Source organism: Terrapene carolina, unplaced genomic scaffold, assembly GCF_002925995.2.
Source record: "Terrapene carolina triunguis isolate 2854851 unplaced genomic scaffold, T_m_triunguis-2.0 Scaffold193, whole genome shotgun sequence".
Classification (NCBI taxonomy): Eukaryota; Metazoa; Chordata; order Testudines; family Emydidae; genus Terrapene; species Terrapene triunguis.
The window spans coordinates 7372600-7387507 of NW_020664544.1; the positions used below are offsets into that span (position 1 = coordinate 7372600).

The 14908-nt window shown below is 56.0% G+C and overlaps 1 protein-coding gene across 1 annotated transcript; it reads left to right on the forward strand.

Annotated features, from left to right (window-relative positions):
• The first annotated feature begins 303 nt into the window (after positions 1 to 303).
• On the forward strand, positions 304 to 9366 carry G6PC3 (glucose-6-phosphatase catalytic subunit 3). The gene is made up of 6 exons (XM_026654774.1): positions 304 to 522; positions 2225 to 2331; positions 4354 to 4444; positions 6129 to 6247; positions 6989 to 7130; positions 8046 to 9366. Exons 1-6 carry the CDS (start codon positions 305 to 307, stop codon positions 8404 to 8406), a joined length of 1038 nt encoding a protein of 345 aa, XP_026510559.1. The 5' UTR covers position 304; the 3' UTR covers positions 8407 to 9366.
• Positions 9367 to 14908: the final 5542 nt, after the last annotated feature.

Consider the following 14908-nt stretch of genomic DNA (forward strand, 5'->3'; position numbering starts at 1 on the left):
GGGCCGTCCCGAGGGGAGGGAGAGGGATCAGGGATGGAGGGGAGGGGTATCAGGCTTCCCTGCCTCTCAGGGGGCACCTGTTTTTCCATCAGCACGGCCTCTTGTTCTGCCTCAGCCCAGACACACACACACACACACACACACACACACACTTCACGCACATCGTCACACAAACTTTATGCACAAGGGGGGGGGGGTTTAAAGTTGTGCCGATGCCACGGCAGGTGCAGCCTTGCAGCGCCCGCGCCTGGTCGCGGGTCCGGGCCCTGCTCACGCTCTCCCCTGTCCTTTCAGCCTGGCCGCCATGGACGCCTTGTACAGCAGCGGAGTTCTGTTTGCGGAGATGCTGCAGGCCGGGCCGCCCTGGCTGGAGCGGTTCTGGCTTTCGGTGACCTTCCTGGCCGATCCCAAATGTATCTTCATCATCTTTTTCCCCCTGGCTTATTTTCTGGACCGGAAGGTGGGGCTGGCAGTGCTGTGGATCGGTTTAGTATCTGAGTGGCTCAATATAGTGGCTAAATGGTGAGAAAAGGTCTCTTCCGAGACATTCCAATAGACACGTACACAGCCCAGGGGCTTAATCCCCTGCACTCCCCTAGGTAGCAGACTCACTGGACCAAGAAACCCATGCGCTCAGGATGTTATTACTAATGAAACCCATCTTCCCAGTGATCTGTTTTTATGGTGTTCAGCAAGGCACACGCTGGCTTGCCCAGCATCACCGCCTTTACGTGACGCATGAGTCACTACTCCTGCAATAAGGAAGCAGAGTGAGACAAGGCCACTCCCTCCCGAATCATGTGCTTCCCCTTAAAAAATAAAATCTGCTCACTGCATGGTTTCTTCTTCTGAAGCATCCAGAATTGGCCGCCCTCCGAGGGGGGAAACTGAGCTGGATGGATCCACCAGTCTGATCCGTTGTAGCAGTTCCTACACGCCTATGTTCTATTGACACTTAAAAGTACCCACTCCCATTAGCCCAACTGTGGGAGCGTGAGCCGGAGCCTGTTTCTGCCTCACGACAGATGCATCAGCTAAATCCCAGCCATGGGATCTTTATTACTAGCGACAAAGGCAGAGGCAGAAAGATCCCAGCGTGACTCCAGATCCCAGGTGGAAAGTGCTGCAACAGCAGCTAGAAAAGTCATTGTGATTACAGGGCCCTGCTCCTGCCACCTGACCCCACTTTAATACTCGTGGACAGGTGTGTGCTAGCCAAGGAGCAAAGAGTGTGGGGATCCAACAGGCTCAGACTTCAGTGGCACCCGGCACTGCCAAGAGCCATGGAAGGTCTGAAGCCGTGTATGCTCCTCCTCACTTTATACATGCTCTTAGAACTGACTCAAAGCCCATAGGAATCAATGGGAGGCTGTCCATTGACTCTGCTGGGCCCGATCCTATGCCCATCAAAGTCAATGAGACACTCCATTGACTTCAGTGGGCTATGGGTCAGACCCACACAGCCCATAAATACACCTCTACCCCGACATAACGCGACCCGATATAACACGAATTCGGCTATAACGCGGTAAAGCAGCGCTCCGGGGGGGGGCGGGGCTGCGCACTCCGGCGGATCAAAGCAAGTTCGATATAACGCGGTTTCACCTATAATGCGGTACGATTTTTTGGCTCCCGAGGACAGCGTTCTATCGGGGTAGAGGTGTATCACCTAGCTCGCCTCTACTTACCTGCGTTCCTCTTTTCTACTCTCTCTCTTTCTGCCTCTTCCTCTGCTCGTCTCCCCTCTCTTCCTCCTCCTCTTCTTTTTTAACCTTCAGGCGTTTGCTTCATAACCCAGCACCTAGCCATCGCAGGCACGCCGAGCCAGATCCTGATCTCGGTTACGCGGGTGCAGACCGAGCGTCGCACTGCTGCCGTGAGTGGAGTCACTCAGGTGTCACTCGGAGCAGACTGGCTCACCTGCGGGACCGTGTGCTGCTGGGAGATCCCTGTGCAGTGGTCACAGGCCTGCTGACTGGGCAGACTTAGCAAAACCAGGAAGCAGAATCAGCTGATCCCACTTCCTCAGCCCTCTGGAGGGAGAAAAGGACCTGGCTGGCACTGAGGTCACATGTCAGCCCTGACGCACCCTAAGTCATGGCTCAGGCTTTGCCCTCAACTGCGTCCCACGGGACTATTGGCTCCAGAGAGGATGTGGCTTCTGGGAGACTTGGGCTTTTTGTTTTTTAGCCTTCACAGCTCCGTCTCCTCTTTCTGTCCCTAGGCTCTTGTTTGGTGAACGGCCATTCTGGTGGGTCTATGAATCTGGACTCTCCAGCAAGGAAGAAGTCCTGCTTCGCCAGTTCCCTGTCTCCTGTGAAACAGGGCCAGGTTGGTTATTCAGATGGCTAAAGTTTCAGCTTGTCTGTCTCCAGAAAGTACCACTGCTCTTAACGGCGGTGTCCTATAGTCCCATAGCACCTTCCTCCCAAAGGATTGCAAAGTGCTCTTCAGCACGTGCCCATACACAGGAATCACATGACCAACCACTGACGTTCGGTCAGGGGGACGTGGCGGCTGAGTAGCATTGCATAGCATTGCTACATAAGAGTTCAGGAATGGAAGTGAAGCATGTGGTACTGAATTGAAACTGCAGAAGGAGTTTAGGGAAGCAGAAGGCAACACTCAGCATAGGAATTTGGCCAGGACAGCGGATTGACACTCCTGTACCATCACTGGAAGCCGAGTCCCCACATTACAGAAGGCCTGCCCACTTAAGCTCCCGGTGCGTCAGTTTCCCCATCTGTAAAACGGCCGTGAGGATTCCTACTCTCCTTTTGTAAAGTGCCTTGAGATCCACAGATGAAGAGGGCAATAGATGAGGTCATTGTTGTTGATGATTTTGTAACAGGCAGCCCTAAAAGGAGGCCAGAGGGGATTTCTAATGGGACACTCACAAGCTCCTTCCCTTCTGGTCTCTTGGGTGGCTAGTTACACAGAGGCAGCCTCAGATCCACCTTGATTTCTAAGGACTAAGCGGAAATGGGCCTGATGCGACTCCCACTTGTCATCAGAGGGAAGTGGCCTGATGCCGTCCGTGAGCAGGACATTGCCAGGCCCTGGGCATTTATAGAATGTGGCCGTCTGCAGGCCCTGTCTGCACTGCTGGACTGACTGTGCTCAGCCCACTTTGTCCGGGCCTTTGGGATGGGACAGCGCGGACAGTGCCTCAGCCTTAAGTAACCAGTCAGCTGGGGTCATGGCACGGGAGAGACAGAGCTCAGCTGTAAGGCAATTAATCAGCCTGGGATTCTCAGCAGAACACATTAGTGAACGGTGGGAAGTGAAATCTGTGCCACCGACATTGGCAAGTAATAAATATCACTGCCTGCTTCTAGGCCAGGAAATCCCCGGGAAGGTCGGCTGGCTGACAGCAGGCAGTGGGATGAAGGGGAATCTTGCTTGACCTTTCCAGCCCGGCTTCCCCCTTGCCCTGAAAGTCCAGCCTCCGGCTCCTTTTCCTGGGATCACCATTCCTTCCCTTCTGCCCCGTGACGCCCCAGTCTCCTGCCCCGGTGGCTGAGTGCCAGCCCACGAGGGCAGATGGCTCCAAGGAAGGTTCTGTTTCCTCTCCCTGCATCTGGGGTGTGAATACTCATGCAGTGAGTGCCAGCAACCAGAAGAGCGGGAGCCCCGAGGCCATTCTTGACCACCCCTCTCCCATGATATTATAGTGAGGGGGGCGCAGGGTAATGCACAAGCCACAGAACCCAGCAGTCCGCCCAGATTGAAATCATAGAAACAAGGCAACATGAATGCAGCATCTTATAGGACCGTAATCTTGATACTGCCACCCTTCTCTGGGCTCAGTTCCCCTCTCATGCCAGGGTAACGCTAGCCACTTCCCTGAAGCTACTCCCTGTTTACTCTGGTGTTAGGTGAACAGAGAATAAGACTGAGGGCCAGCCCCTCTGTTGGGGAGCTACTCCAGTTTTCACCAGCTGAGGATCTGGCCAGGAGGCCCTAGCAGGGGTGGTTTCTGCACAGGCTGATGGATCTTACTGGGGGCCAGACTGGCTGTGTGACTTTTGGTTACAAACACTCTTGCCAAACAGGTCAGTAACCCTTCCTTCCACAAGCAGCCGACTAACACTTAGCTCTTTCCTGGCACATGTCATCAGTAGATCTCACAGCACCTTACAAAGGAGGTCAGTGTCATTCTCTCTTGTTTCATAGATGGGGAAACTGAGGCACATGGTCCCCCTGCAGGCCAGTGGCAGAGCTGGAAACAGAATCCAGATCTCCTGGTTCTCAGTGCCCTACCCGCTAGGCCATGCTACCTCCAGATCCTAACTATCCTCTCACAGAGACAGGCAGGAAAAATATTTAACCCCTCATGTTCCCTTTACGCAGGTAGCCCCTCCGGCCATTGCATGATCACAGGGGCAGCCTTGTGGCCTATCGTCACTGCTCTCACGGCATTGGCATCCCGACACTCCACTAGGTAGGTACCGCAGGGGCCCTGGGGCGGACAGTTCCCCGACACCCCATTATTGGTGGGGTGGGCATTTGCATGGAGGCTGTCGTAACACAGCTGAGCCACGCTGCACAGATCTAGCCTGCGGCATGTCCTATTCCAATGGGTACAACTATTACCCTATCGGTTATACTTCTAATTAGTGTTATTGTAGTGTCCTGAGACCCCCGATCAGGATCAGGCCCCCAGGGCCTGAGTTTTCATTGCCCCCAATGTTGTGTCATCCTTTACATATACGTGCAAAGCAGGTAGAAAGCACGGCCATTCAGCTCTGGTAGCATCTCACACCCAGCTTGTGTTGTGCAGGCCAGTGAAGAATCAGCCCCCGGGGTGTCTAAAAATGCGATGGCTGGGGTGAGCGATGCAAAGCGTTGGAAGCACAGAATGTTCAAAGACGATTATATTGAGATGTGACAGATGGAATATTCCGAAACTATCGTGTATCTTTATCGGCTGCCTAGCGATTGTTTTCCTGGCCTCATGGGAGAGCGATGATGCTATATTCCATGCTTCCGAAGCATTGCATCTGTCACAGCTAGTCATAGTCAAACCCAACATGTCTGAAAGGTGTTAAACCCTGTCTTCACTAGGTGCTAGGAGGGGCTTAATACCATGTTAGCTAATTGTATTATTCAACTAAGCCCCGATTCAGCAGGCGGTCCCTAGTCAGCAAAGCATTTATACATGTGCCTAGCTGTTCACTGAGCACTTCAATCTACTTAAACGTGCATCTACAGCTAAGCATGTGCATAAGAGCTTTGCTGAGCAGGGACGGACTTAACCAAGGGCTTAAGGCCCAGATATTTAACGGTATTTAGGCATTGCTGCGCTCAGTGGTGCAACGCCCAACTGATTTAGGAGCCTTAAGCCTGGGCGAAGTGCCTAGACCCCCTTTGAAAACGAGCCGTAAGGCTCCTAAATCAGTTGGGCATCGCAGCACTGAGCGCAGCATCACCGAAATCCCTTCCAAAGCTGGGCCTTCATGTTTTGCTGGCTTGGGGCCCAAGACAGGGTTTTAGTGAGCGACTGGGAAGCCCCTGGCAAAAATGGGCAGGGTCCCATCTAAATGGGGCAATTTCCAGGAAATGTAGCGCTTGGACTTTGGCCACGCGCCCCATCTAAATGGGACAATTTCCAGGAAATGTAGCGCTTGGACTTTGGCCACGCGCCCCTGTCCCGCTGTGAGCAACTATTGCAAAAAGGGAAACAATCCTCTGAAAAAAATTGGGGGAAGTTCCCACAAACCCAAGAAAAATCTCTGCAAAAAAATTCACCCTGTTCTGTTGCAGTTTTCGGCTCCCCTTCGACTATCTTTTTTTGCCTCGCGTCTAAGCGTTTTTGCCCCAGTTCTCCAGCGCCCTGTACCTCCCCCGGTCACTCCCGCCAGCACAGAGCGTTCAGACCGGCGGTCACAGTGCAAGTGACTGCTCACGGTGCAGGACAAAGGGGATCAGACTCGCTGGTGACCAGGACTGAGCCGTGCAGTGCTCAGGTACCCCGGTGGTACGTACCTGGACGGATCAGTAGGGTGGGGTAGCTGGACTGGTAATGCTGAGGTGACAGAGCTACCCCTTGTGCTTGGCAGGCAGGAGGGCTTGTGTCTTTTCCCACCCAGCTGTATAACTCCCATTCCTTCCCCCCCCCCCAACAGCCGGCTGGTGAAGCTAACCCCCTTCATGGTCTACTTTCTCCTCCTGCTGGCTGTGGGCCTCTCGCGCATCTTCATCCTGGCGCACTTCCCCCACCAGGTGCTGGGCGGCATTGTGGCTGGTTAGTAGATCTGGGGGAGGCTGGCGGGCCTGGCAGGCAGAGGGAGGAGGCTGTCTGGCTGTCACCCAGAGGAAAGGAGGTGGGGACTGCATTCAGACACTGGCCCCCATCTGGGCTGGGGGCTGTGCTAGCCGAGCTGCTTGGCAGGCCATCGTGGCTGGCCCAGGTCCCAGCACGGCTTCTATACTCGGTTTCCATGTGATCTGGCCCCAGTCGCACTGGTCTGGCCAAGTTAGCCTGCAGCCTTGCCGTGAGCCTGCGTTAAGCCCCAGGGTGGAGGGTAGCCACCGGGGTCTCATGGGAGGGGAGGCAGCCCAGGTGGGAGACTTGTGCCTCTCCCGCTGGGGCGCATCCAACTGCCATCAGGCTCGGGTAGGTCACTGCAATCATCCGCTTGGGGCTGATGGGCCCTAAGTGTCCGCTAACCCTCCCCTCTCTGAGCCCACCCTCTGTGGCCAGAACAGCCCCACCGGCCCTTGCTCCCCATGGCAGGCAGTGGGTTACGCTGACCCCTCCCTGTGTGAGCTGTCAGCTGGAGCCCCAGCTGACCCAGGCAGTGGGAATCCACTCAGGACCTGCTCAGCTGGTGGCGTCGGAGCCCTCTTCCCCCCCGTGGCCAGCACCCTCCTCCCTCACTGCCGGGCAGCATCAAGCTACAGCCCCTTCCTCACCCTCCCAGTCCTCAGGCTGCTGCCTGCCAAGACTCCCTGCCCCTCTGCCCTGTGTCTCTTTGCTGCCTAGGAGCCGTCCTGGGCTGGATGCTGGAGGCCTGCGTCCCAGCAGAGAGGAAGCTGAGTTTCTACCTTGCCACTTCGCTGGCCCTGCTGCTGAGCGCCATTGGGCTGCACTGGAGCATGGTCGCTCTTGGCGTGGACATCGACTGGTGAGCTCATGGGAAGAGGGTCCCTTTGCACGGCTTCCCGATCGGAGACACCCAGGCCCAGCATGGCCTGACCGGCTGCAGGACCTGAGCAGACAAACGCTCCGGGTTCTCACTCCTCAGGTTACTGGCAACGTCCCGTCCTGTGGCATCTTCCTTCCCCTGGGGCTTTATGCACAGGAACCCCACCCTTCCTCTGGGTGGGACACAGCAGATTCTACAGTCACTCCGGCTGAGGGAGGCAGAATTGCCCAAGAGAGAACATGCCCAGGGACCGGGATAACACCCACACTCTTGGAAAGTGCCTTGGGGAGCGGCGACAAGGGGCCCCTGCCCGGGCCACCCCGCGCACCACCGGTGTGTCTGCCTCAGCATCCCCTTGGGCCAGGCCTGAGAAGAGCGCAGCTCTCTCCTGGCCCAGTTCAAGGAGCCACCTCTGGGCATAATTTATTCAGAACACAGACCAACAGCTCAGCCCTTTTCAGCCATCCAGCTCTGGCTCTTCAGGGCAGCAGGGTCATTCAGCTAGCCACTCCGCTGATCTCCTAGCCCTCAGCCCCCTGGCACTGGCTCTGCCGCTCAGGAAGGTCAGCTGGGGGCCCCTCACCTGGTCTCAGGAATTTCTCCCTAGTCCCAGCAAGGGCCAGCAGAATCAGTCATAGGTTCACAGAACCCTGCACCCTCTTAAAGGGCCGGTTACCCTCTGGACCTTTTATGACCCCAGAGCCCCTCCCTAGCACTGCCCTAAGGCCCGGGTTCAATGTGGACTCCAGCGGTCCCCCTGAATCACTCACAGGAGGGCTGGCCCGTTCCTCAGGGCTGACAAGCTCAGAGCTGGGGCGGCAGGGCCGCTCCGTTACTGCCAGGGCTCTTCGTGAAGAGCTGTCAGGCGCTGACATTTCTCCACCGCTCGTCTAGGTCGATTCACCTGGCCACTAAGTGGTGCTTGAACCTGGAGTGGATCCGCGTAGACACGAGGCCCTTCGCGTCGCTGTGCCGAGACACAGCCTCTGCCGCGGGCCTGGGGCTGGCCACCCACTCCTCCCTCTACACCCAGCTGAGGGACGAGAGACCCGGCTGGAAGCAGCGAGCCGTGGGCGCTGGCCTGGCCCTCGCCGCCCTTCAGGGCCTGAACGACGTGGGGCAGCCGGAAAACATCGTCCTGTGGTACGGCCTGAACTTTCTGAAATACGCCAGCTTCCCATGGGTGGTGGTGGCGCTTGTTCCGTGGCTGGTGCGGTCGCTCCCTCTCACGCAGACCCGGCCACACTCCGAGTAGCACGTCCAGTGCATCAGTGAGCCAGACAGATGGCGGGTCACTCACCCTAGGGGGCATGGCTGGAACTACCCGCATACACGTAAACTAGACCTCCCGGCAAGTAGCAGCATCCATCCTCCCAGCTTCCAACGTCACTAGTTGCAACACAGGCCAAATTCTGTTCTCCCGTCTGCTGGTCCAGCCCCCTGCGCGTCAGTGCGGCTGTGCGTGAGAGCAGCTGGCTCTGGGCGAGAGGAGGATTGCATTGGCTAGAACGCCTTGCTGGAAAGCAGTTACTTAGCCCTGCGTTGGCTAACGCAGGTTCTCCTCTGGCTTAGACAGGGGCCCTCACGCTAGAAGGATCCAAATAAACCAGTGGCTTGCGTCTGTCCCCTTGAGCATTAGCACCAAGGAGGTTTATCTGTGCTGGGAACAAGGGCTCTTGGGTAAGCTCCGGACACAAGGCAGTGTGTTGCAAGGTGGGCTGTTTGGAGGACCAGCTGGACCCCTTTAGCTCCAACATTGGTAGCTTCCGGTCCGGAGTGCAGAGAAACTGTTCTGGCTGGTACTGAAGACCGTGTCCTGGGCATCACACCAGCCCAATGCTTGGGACAGTTGTGTGTGGATGCAGTGGGTGCATCTGCACTAGAAAATGTGGTTCTCTATTCTCCAGCTGCACTGCTACTGCTATAGGCTCATAGAAATGTGGGTCTGGAAGGGACCTCAAGAGGTCATCTAGTCCAGTATTTCTCAGCCTTTTTGATACCAGGGACCATCTTGCTGCCTTCCTAGAGGCAGGGAGCTCACAGGGACTGGCACCAGTCCATGAACCGGGCATTGAGAAACACTGATTCTAGTCCAGCCACCTGTGCTCAGAGAGGACCAAGCACATCTAGACCATCTCGGACAGGCGTTTGTCCAACCTGTTCTTAAAAACCTCCAGTGATGGGGGCTCCACAACCTCCTTTGGAAGCCTGTTCCAGAGCTTCACTACCCTGAGAGTTCGAAAGCTTTTCCTAATATCTAACCATCTCCCTGGCTGCAGATCAAGCCCCTCGCTTCTTGTCCTACCTTCAGTGGACATGGAGAACAATGGATTCCTCATCCTCTTTGTAACCGGCCTTAACCTATTTGCAGGCTGTTATCAGGTCCCCCTCAGTCTTCTTTTCTCAAGACTAAACTTGCCCAGGTTTTTTTTTTTACCCTTGCCTCACAGGTCAGGTTTTCTAAACCTTTGAGCATTTTTGTTGCTCTCCTCTGGATTCTGTCCGGTTTGACCACATCTTTCTTGAAGCGTGGCCCCCAAAACGGGACGCAGTGCTCCAGCTGAGACCTCGGCAGCGCCGGGTAGAGCAGGACAGTTACCTCCCGTGTCTTCCATACGACTCTCCTGTTCCTACAGCCCAGAATATAGTCACTTTTTTCACAGCTGCAGCAGATGGTTGCTTCATATTCAATTGGTGATTCACTGCAGATCCCAGCTGCTTTTCAGCAGGACGACCACCTAGCCCGCTACTCCCCATTTTGTACTTGTGCACTGGCTTTTTTCCGTCCTAAGTGAAGTACTTTGCACTTGTCTTTATTGAATTTCAGCTTGTTGAGTTCAGGTCAAGGTCACTGATTTAACAAGGTCCTTTTGAATTCTAAGCCTGTCCTCCAAAGTGCTTGCCCCCCCCCCCAGCTTAGTGTCAGCTGCAACTTTTATAAGCATACGCTGCACTCCACTATCAGAGTCATTGGTACTGGCCCCAGGACAGATGCCTGCAGGCCCCCACTATACATCCTCCCAGTTTGACAGCAAGCCATTGATAACTACTCTTTGTCTCCAGGCTTTTAACCAGCTTTGCACCCACCGTCTAGTAATTTCATCTAGCCCACATCTCCCTAGTTTGCTTACGAGACTGTCATGCATGACTGTGTCAAAAGCCTTTCTAAAATCAATATGTATCATGTCTAATGCGCCCTCGCTGTTCACTAGGCCAGGACCCTTCGAAGAAGGAAATGAGGTTGGTTTGGCATGATTTGTTCTTGACAAATCCATGCTGGCTAGTCCTCATCCTTTAGCTGCTTCCAATGTGATTGTTTAATACGTTGCGTCTGTCCAGCCATAGTCTCTAGACTAACATCTAGCGCAGGGGTCGGCAACCTTTCAGAAGTGGTGTGCCGAGTCTTCATTTAGTCACTCTAATTTAAGGTTTCGCGTGCCAGTAATACTTTAAACGTTTTTAGACGGTCTCTTTCTATAAGTCTTTAATATATAACTAAACTATTGTTGTATGTAAAGTAAATAAGGTTTTTAAAATGTTTAAGAAGCTTCATTTAAAATTAAATTAAAATGCAGAGCCCCCCAGACCGGTGGCCAGGACCCGGGCAGTGTGAGTGCCACTGAAAATCAGCTCGTGTGCGGCCTTCGGCACACGTGTGCCATAGGTTGCCTACCCCTGATCTAGCGCTTTGCTAGAGCATTTTATAAAAGGCCAAGTCATCATCCCCATTTTTCGAGCTAGGGAAACTGAGGCCCGGAGCCATGAAGTGACTTGCCCAAGGTTACCCAGCAGACTAGTGGCAGGGCTGGGAATGGAACCCAGGGCTCCTGAATCTCCAGTCACTCTCTAGCCACTAGGCCACACTGCCAGGAAACGAGCAACGTAAGTGCTGGTGCAGACTAGCTGGATACCAGGGATCAGTCGTGCTGGCGGAGACAAGGCCAAGGTGTTGGACAAGGTCACGGTGACCCAAGCAACGTCTCATCACTTAGGCGTGACAGGGCCAAAGGCCTTGAGTGACAAGGCCACAGGCCAGCCTCCCTCTGGTGGTAGCGGCACTCCCAGGCTGTAGCTAAAATGCTTCTGTTCACGTACATTGTCCGTGTCATTGCAAATCCTCTGTGACTTGAAACCTTAGGGGGAGGGAGGGAAGATTGTGTGTGGGGAGGGGGGGAGTGTTCAGTCATGTGTTTGTCCAGCACCTAGCACAGCGGGGGCCTGGTCCGTGACTGGGGCGCCCAGGTGCTACAGGGTAACGGCCAAGTGCTGGCGGCGCGTATTTATTCCTGGTGTTGAGACCCAAATAAAGGACCCTGTAACTGCCCGTGTGACCCCCGGCACCTCATTCAAAGTGAGCCGCCCTTCATCCTCCCCACCGCTGGGCGGGGATTTGAAGGGGCGGGGAGCGTCGCCCCGTCTGGAGGAGCTGGCCGTGATGAGGGGCAAAGGCTCCCCGCTACCCCACCGGAACAGGCAGTGCACATGGAATTCCCCAGCCAGTGCAAAGGGGGCTGGTTTTCTGCTAGCAACGCATCCCATTTCCGGGTCTGGGTCGTTCTCTACAAAACTCTTCTAAAGAACCAGCCCTGGACCATCATGCAGTTCAGGCCCCTGCCAGAGGGGTGGTCCCTCCCATGGAGAACTGGAAACACTTTGCTTCCCACACCACGGAGCTTAGAGAATCATGTACACCAGGGGCCTTTAAAGCCTTTCCAGGGCGAGTCATTTGTGGGTGTGGCTTTGGCACTTCGAAGGCTGCCATCCCTGTAGTGCCTCTACTCATTAACCAAGCCCCAACCCCTGTGGGAGCGAGGGCAGTATCAGGTGGGAAACTGAGGCCCAGCCAGGACGTGCCCCAGTCCACACGGCATCTGGGGCAGAGCCGGGACGAGCACCCAGGTGGCTGGAGTGCCTTCCAGTGTCCTACCGACTAGACCAGCCTTCCGACCCAGCGAGTTGCCCCACAGCCTCTTTCTGACAGCATAAAGGGCCGTCATATCCCCTTTATGCTACGGGAAGCCTCTGAAAATCAGGCCAGTAATCAAAATCCAAGGGCGGCCCCCAACTCCGCTGCGGGAGCCTTAACGGAAGTGAAACTCAGGGCTGGTCCGTTCGGGCCCTGGCAGGCTAGGCAGAAAGGTACAACCCCAAACAAACCCACGCACGCCAGCGCCACCAGCGGGTATTGCCAGAAACAGTTTTATTTACACAAGGACAAACATTGTAACAGATTACAAAATACTCAACTGAAAACCATAGCGAGAGCGAGACAGAGAGCAGGGCAAAAAACCAGAAAACCAAAACCAAACCCTCAGACAGAAACAGTTCCCACCCCGGAGGGGGGTGGTGGCATCTTGCAGCGTCCAGGGGACAGGAACAACAAAAACGGCACAGACCACCCCCAACAACGTAATACTGCCGAGACGGTGTGAAACTCAGAAACGAGACCATGGGACACAATCCACCCATGGACAAACACTTACAGGTGTCCAATGGAGTCATGGCTTGTTTTTTGCAAATGAATGAAGAACAGTGCCCTGGCAGAAACTTGACACCCCCATACTGCAACCGAGACAGACTGCAAAGGGGTGGGGGTGGCTCACTGCCCTCCCCCCCCAAAATAAAGAAACTCATTACCATGATGAGGAACAATGTGACCAAGGGGAAAATGCTTTTCTTCTCTCCATTTCTTTAAGACTGGAGGGTTTTACGAGCAGAAAGGCGAAACATTCCCCCCTCTCTTCCCCCCGATCTCTAGGATCAGTGTTGGATTCCAACACAGTTGAGAACAGAGTTTGGCTTTACTTGGGCAGAGGGGGCTCAGCTGTATTCAGGTGCTGAGATCGGACGGGCCCGACTCCCCCGTGCCAGTCGTTTGCACGGGTGCACTGAGGGTGTGAAACAGGCCTGGTCTGATCCGGTAGCATTTTACACCCAAATGACTGCGCGAGGTGCAGGGTGAGGGTGAACAGGGCCTCTGGTTACTGGTACATCAGACAGTCGAAGGGTCCTACCGATACAGCCATGTCCAGGTGACAGTTCCAGACGGCTGGTCCCTGGGCCGGCTACACCGGGACTGCATTGCGGAGCGGAGATGGGTTTCGGCCAGCGTTTTGGAACTGGGTTAGAGCGGTGCCATAGCGCGGCTAGAAAACAAGCCTGAGGTCCCGTCTACACTCCGGAACAAAACGGGGTTGTGGGGGGGGGGGGGGGGGGCAGTTGTATCTCTAGAGCAGACAGGGCAGATGAAGGGAACTGTGCTACCATCGTGGCAAGATCAGGGCAACTTTTAGCCAAGGTGGGTCGGAGGGGAGGTTCCCCACCCAAAGAAGAGGCAGGATCAATTGCTGCTGTTGGCCCGTGGGTCTCCACTGAGCGGGGGATGGCTCCCGGGGGCAGCCTGGTTTAGGGAGGGGCAATTAAGAACCAGCTTGAGCCTTTCAAGGGGCTCAGCTCCCGTGATAGTGCCGTGTTCGGGGCCTGCCACTTGGGAGCCAGCTGTGGTGGCCGAGCTGAGGGCGCCTTGCTTGGTATTGAAAGCGGTTGGGATTAGAGCAGAGAACTCAGGCTCTGCCTGCCCAGCGGGCAAGCCACGGCCAAGCTGTCCCAGGGAAGCGGGGCTCACATTTGGACGGGGGTTCTTGGCAGAACGGACCTAGCGTGGCTTCTAGGTGGGCCTTTAATCAGGAGAGCTAAACCTTGTAAACCACCCTGCTCCCGGATATGCCCCCTGGAAACCTGGCAACGACCTCCGTGCTGGTCTGGGAAGGGGATCTGGGAGCTCAGTGGAGACAGGGCCTCGAAGGGACCACCCATGGCTTCGAATGACCCATCGGGGCCCTTCCTCCAGTGGGTTTGCCCAGCGAGGGGCGAGCAGAGGGCTGAGATCCCTGTTCCAACTCCCTGAGTGCTGAGACGAGCTATACTAGACCCTTCTGTGCCGAACGTCTCCCTGCCTCCGGGCGAGAGCCCAGCCGAGAGCAGCGAGCCCCTAGTCTGGGAAGCCCTGCCGGGGTTTCCACATCTCCTACCTTGCCAAGAGGAACTGAGCCGCTGAGCATGGGCAAGCTTCCGCAGGGCCAGCTCTGCCCTGAAGGGGACCATGCTGGCAGGACAAAGGGAAATTCAGTCCTGGACTTCTCTACCAAGACAGAGGAGTGGCGCCAGGTGGGAAGGTGGGTTTTGTCACATGGGCAAAATCCACCCCCCGTATTGGCCCTCCGGGGCCATGCTCGGAGACCCCGCCTCACTGCACGCCCGACTGGGCAACGTCTCCACTAAGGGTGGGCAGCTCAGAACCGAACAGAGCCTTCCAACGTACAGCGCCTGCTCGCTTTGTACGTCACGCCTCAGCGCTGCTCAGTGCCAGGCCGGGCTGGCGAAAGGCGGAGGTGAAGATCCGAGCCAGGACCCTGGATGACCTGCTCAAAAGGTATTTAGAGACGAATCTGACATCCAGGCCCCGCAGCTAAACCTCCAACCTATCGAGCACGGCTCCGCCGCGGTGCGTCACCAGGGCCCTACCGAGCACGGCTCCGCCGCGGTGCGTCACCGGGGCCCTACCGAGCACGGCTCCGCCGCGGTGCGTGACCGGGGCCCTACCGAGCACGGCTCTGCCGCGGTGCGTCACTGGGGCCCTACCGAGCACGGCTCCGCCGTGGTGCGTCACTGGGGCCCTACCGAGCACGGCTCCGCCGCGGTGCGTCACCGGGGCCTTACCGAGCACAGCTCTGCTGCGGTGCGTCACCGGGGCCCTA

Coding starts and splice junctions, on each gene's coding strand:
- G6PC3 (XM_026654774.1), top strand. CDS start 305: ATGGACGCCTTGTACAGCAGCGGAGTTCTGTTTGCGGAGATGCTGCAG. Junction 2,332..4,353: donor CTCCTGTGAAACAGGGCCAG/GTTGGTTATTCA, acceptor CCCTTTACGCAG/GTAGCCCCTCCGGCCATTGC. Junction 7,131..8,045: donor CTTGGCGTGGACATCGACTG/GTGAGCTCATGG, acceptor CCGCTCGTCTAG/GTCGATTCACCTGGCCACTA.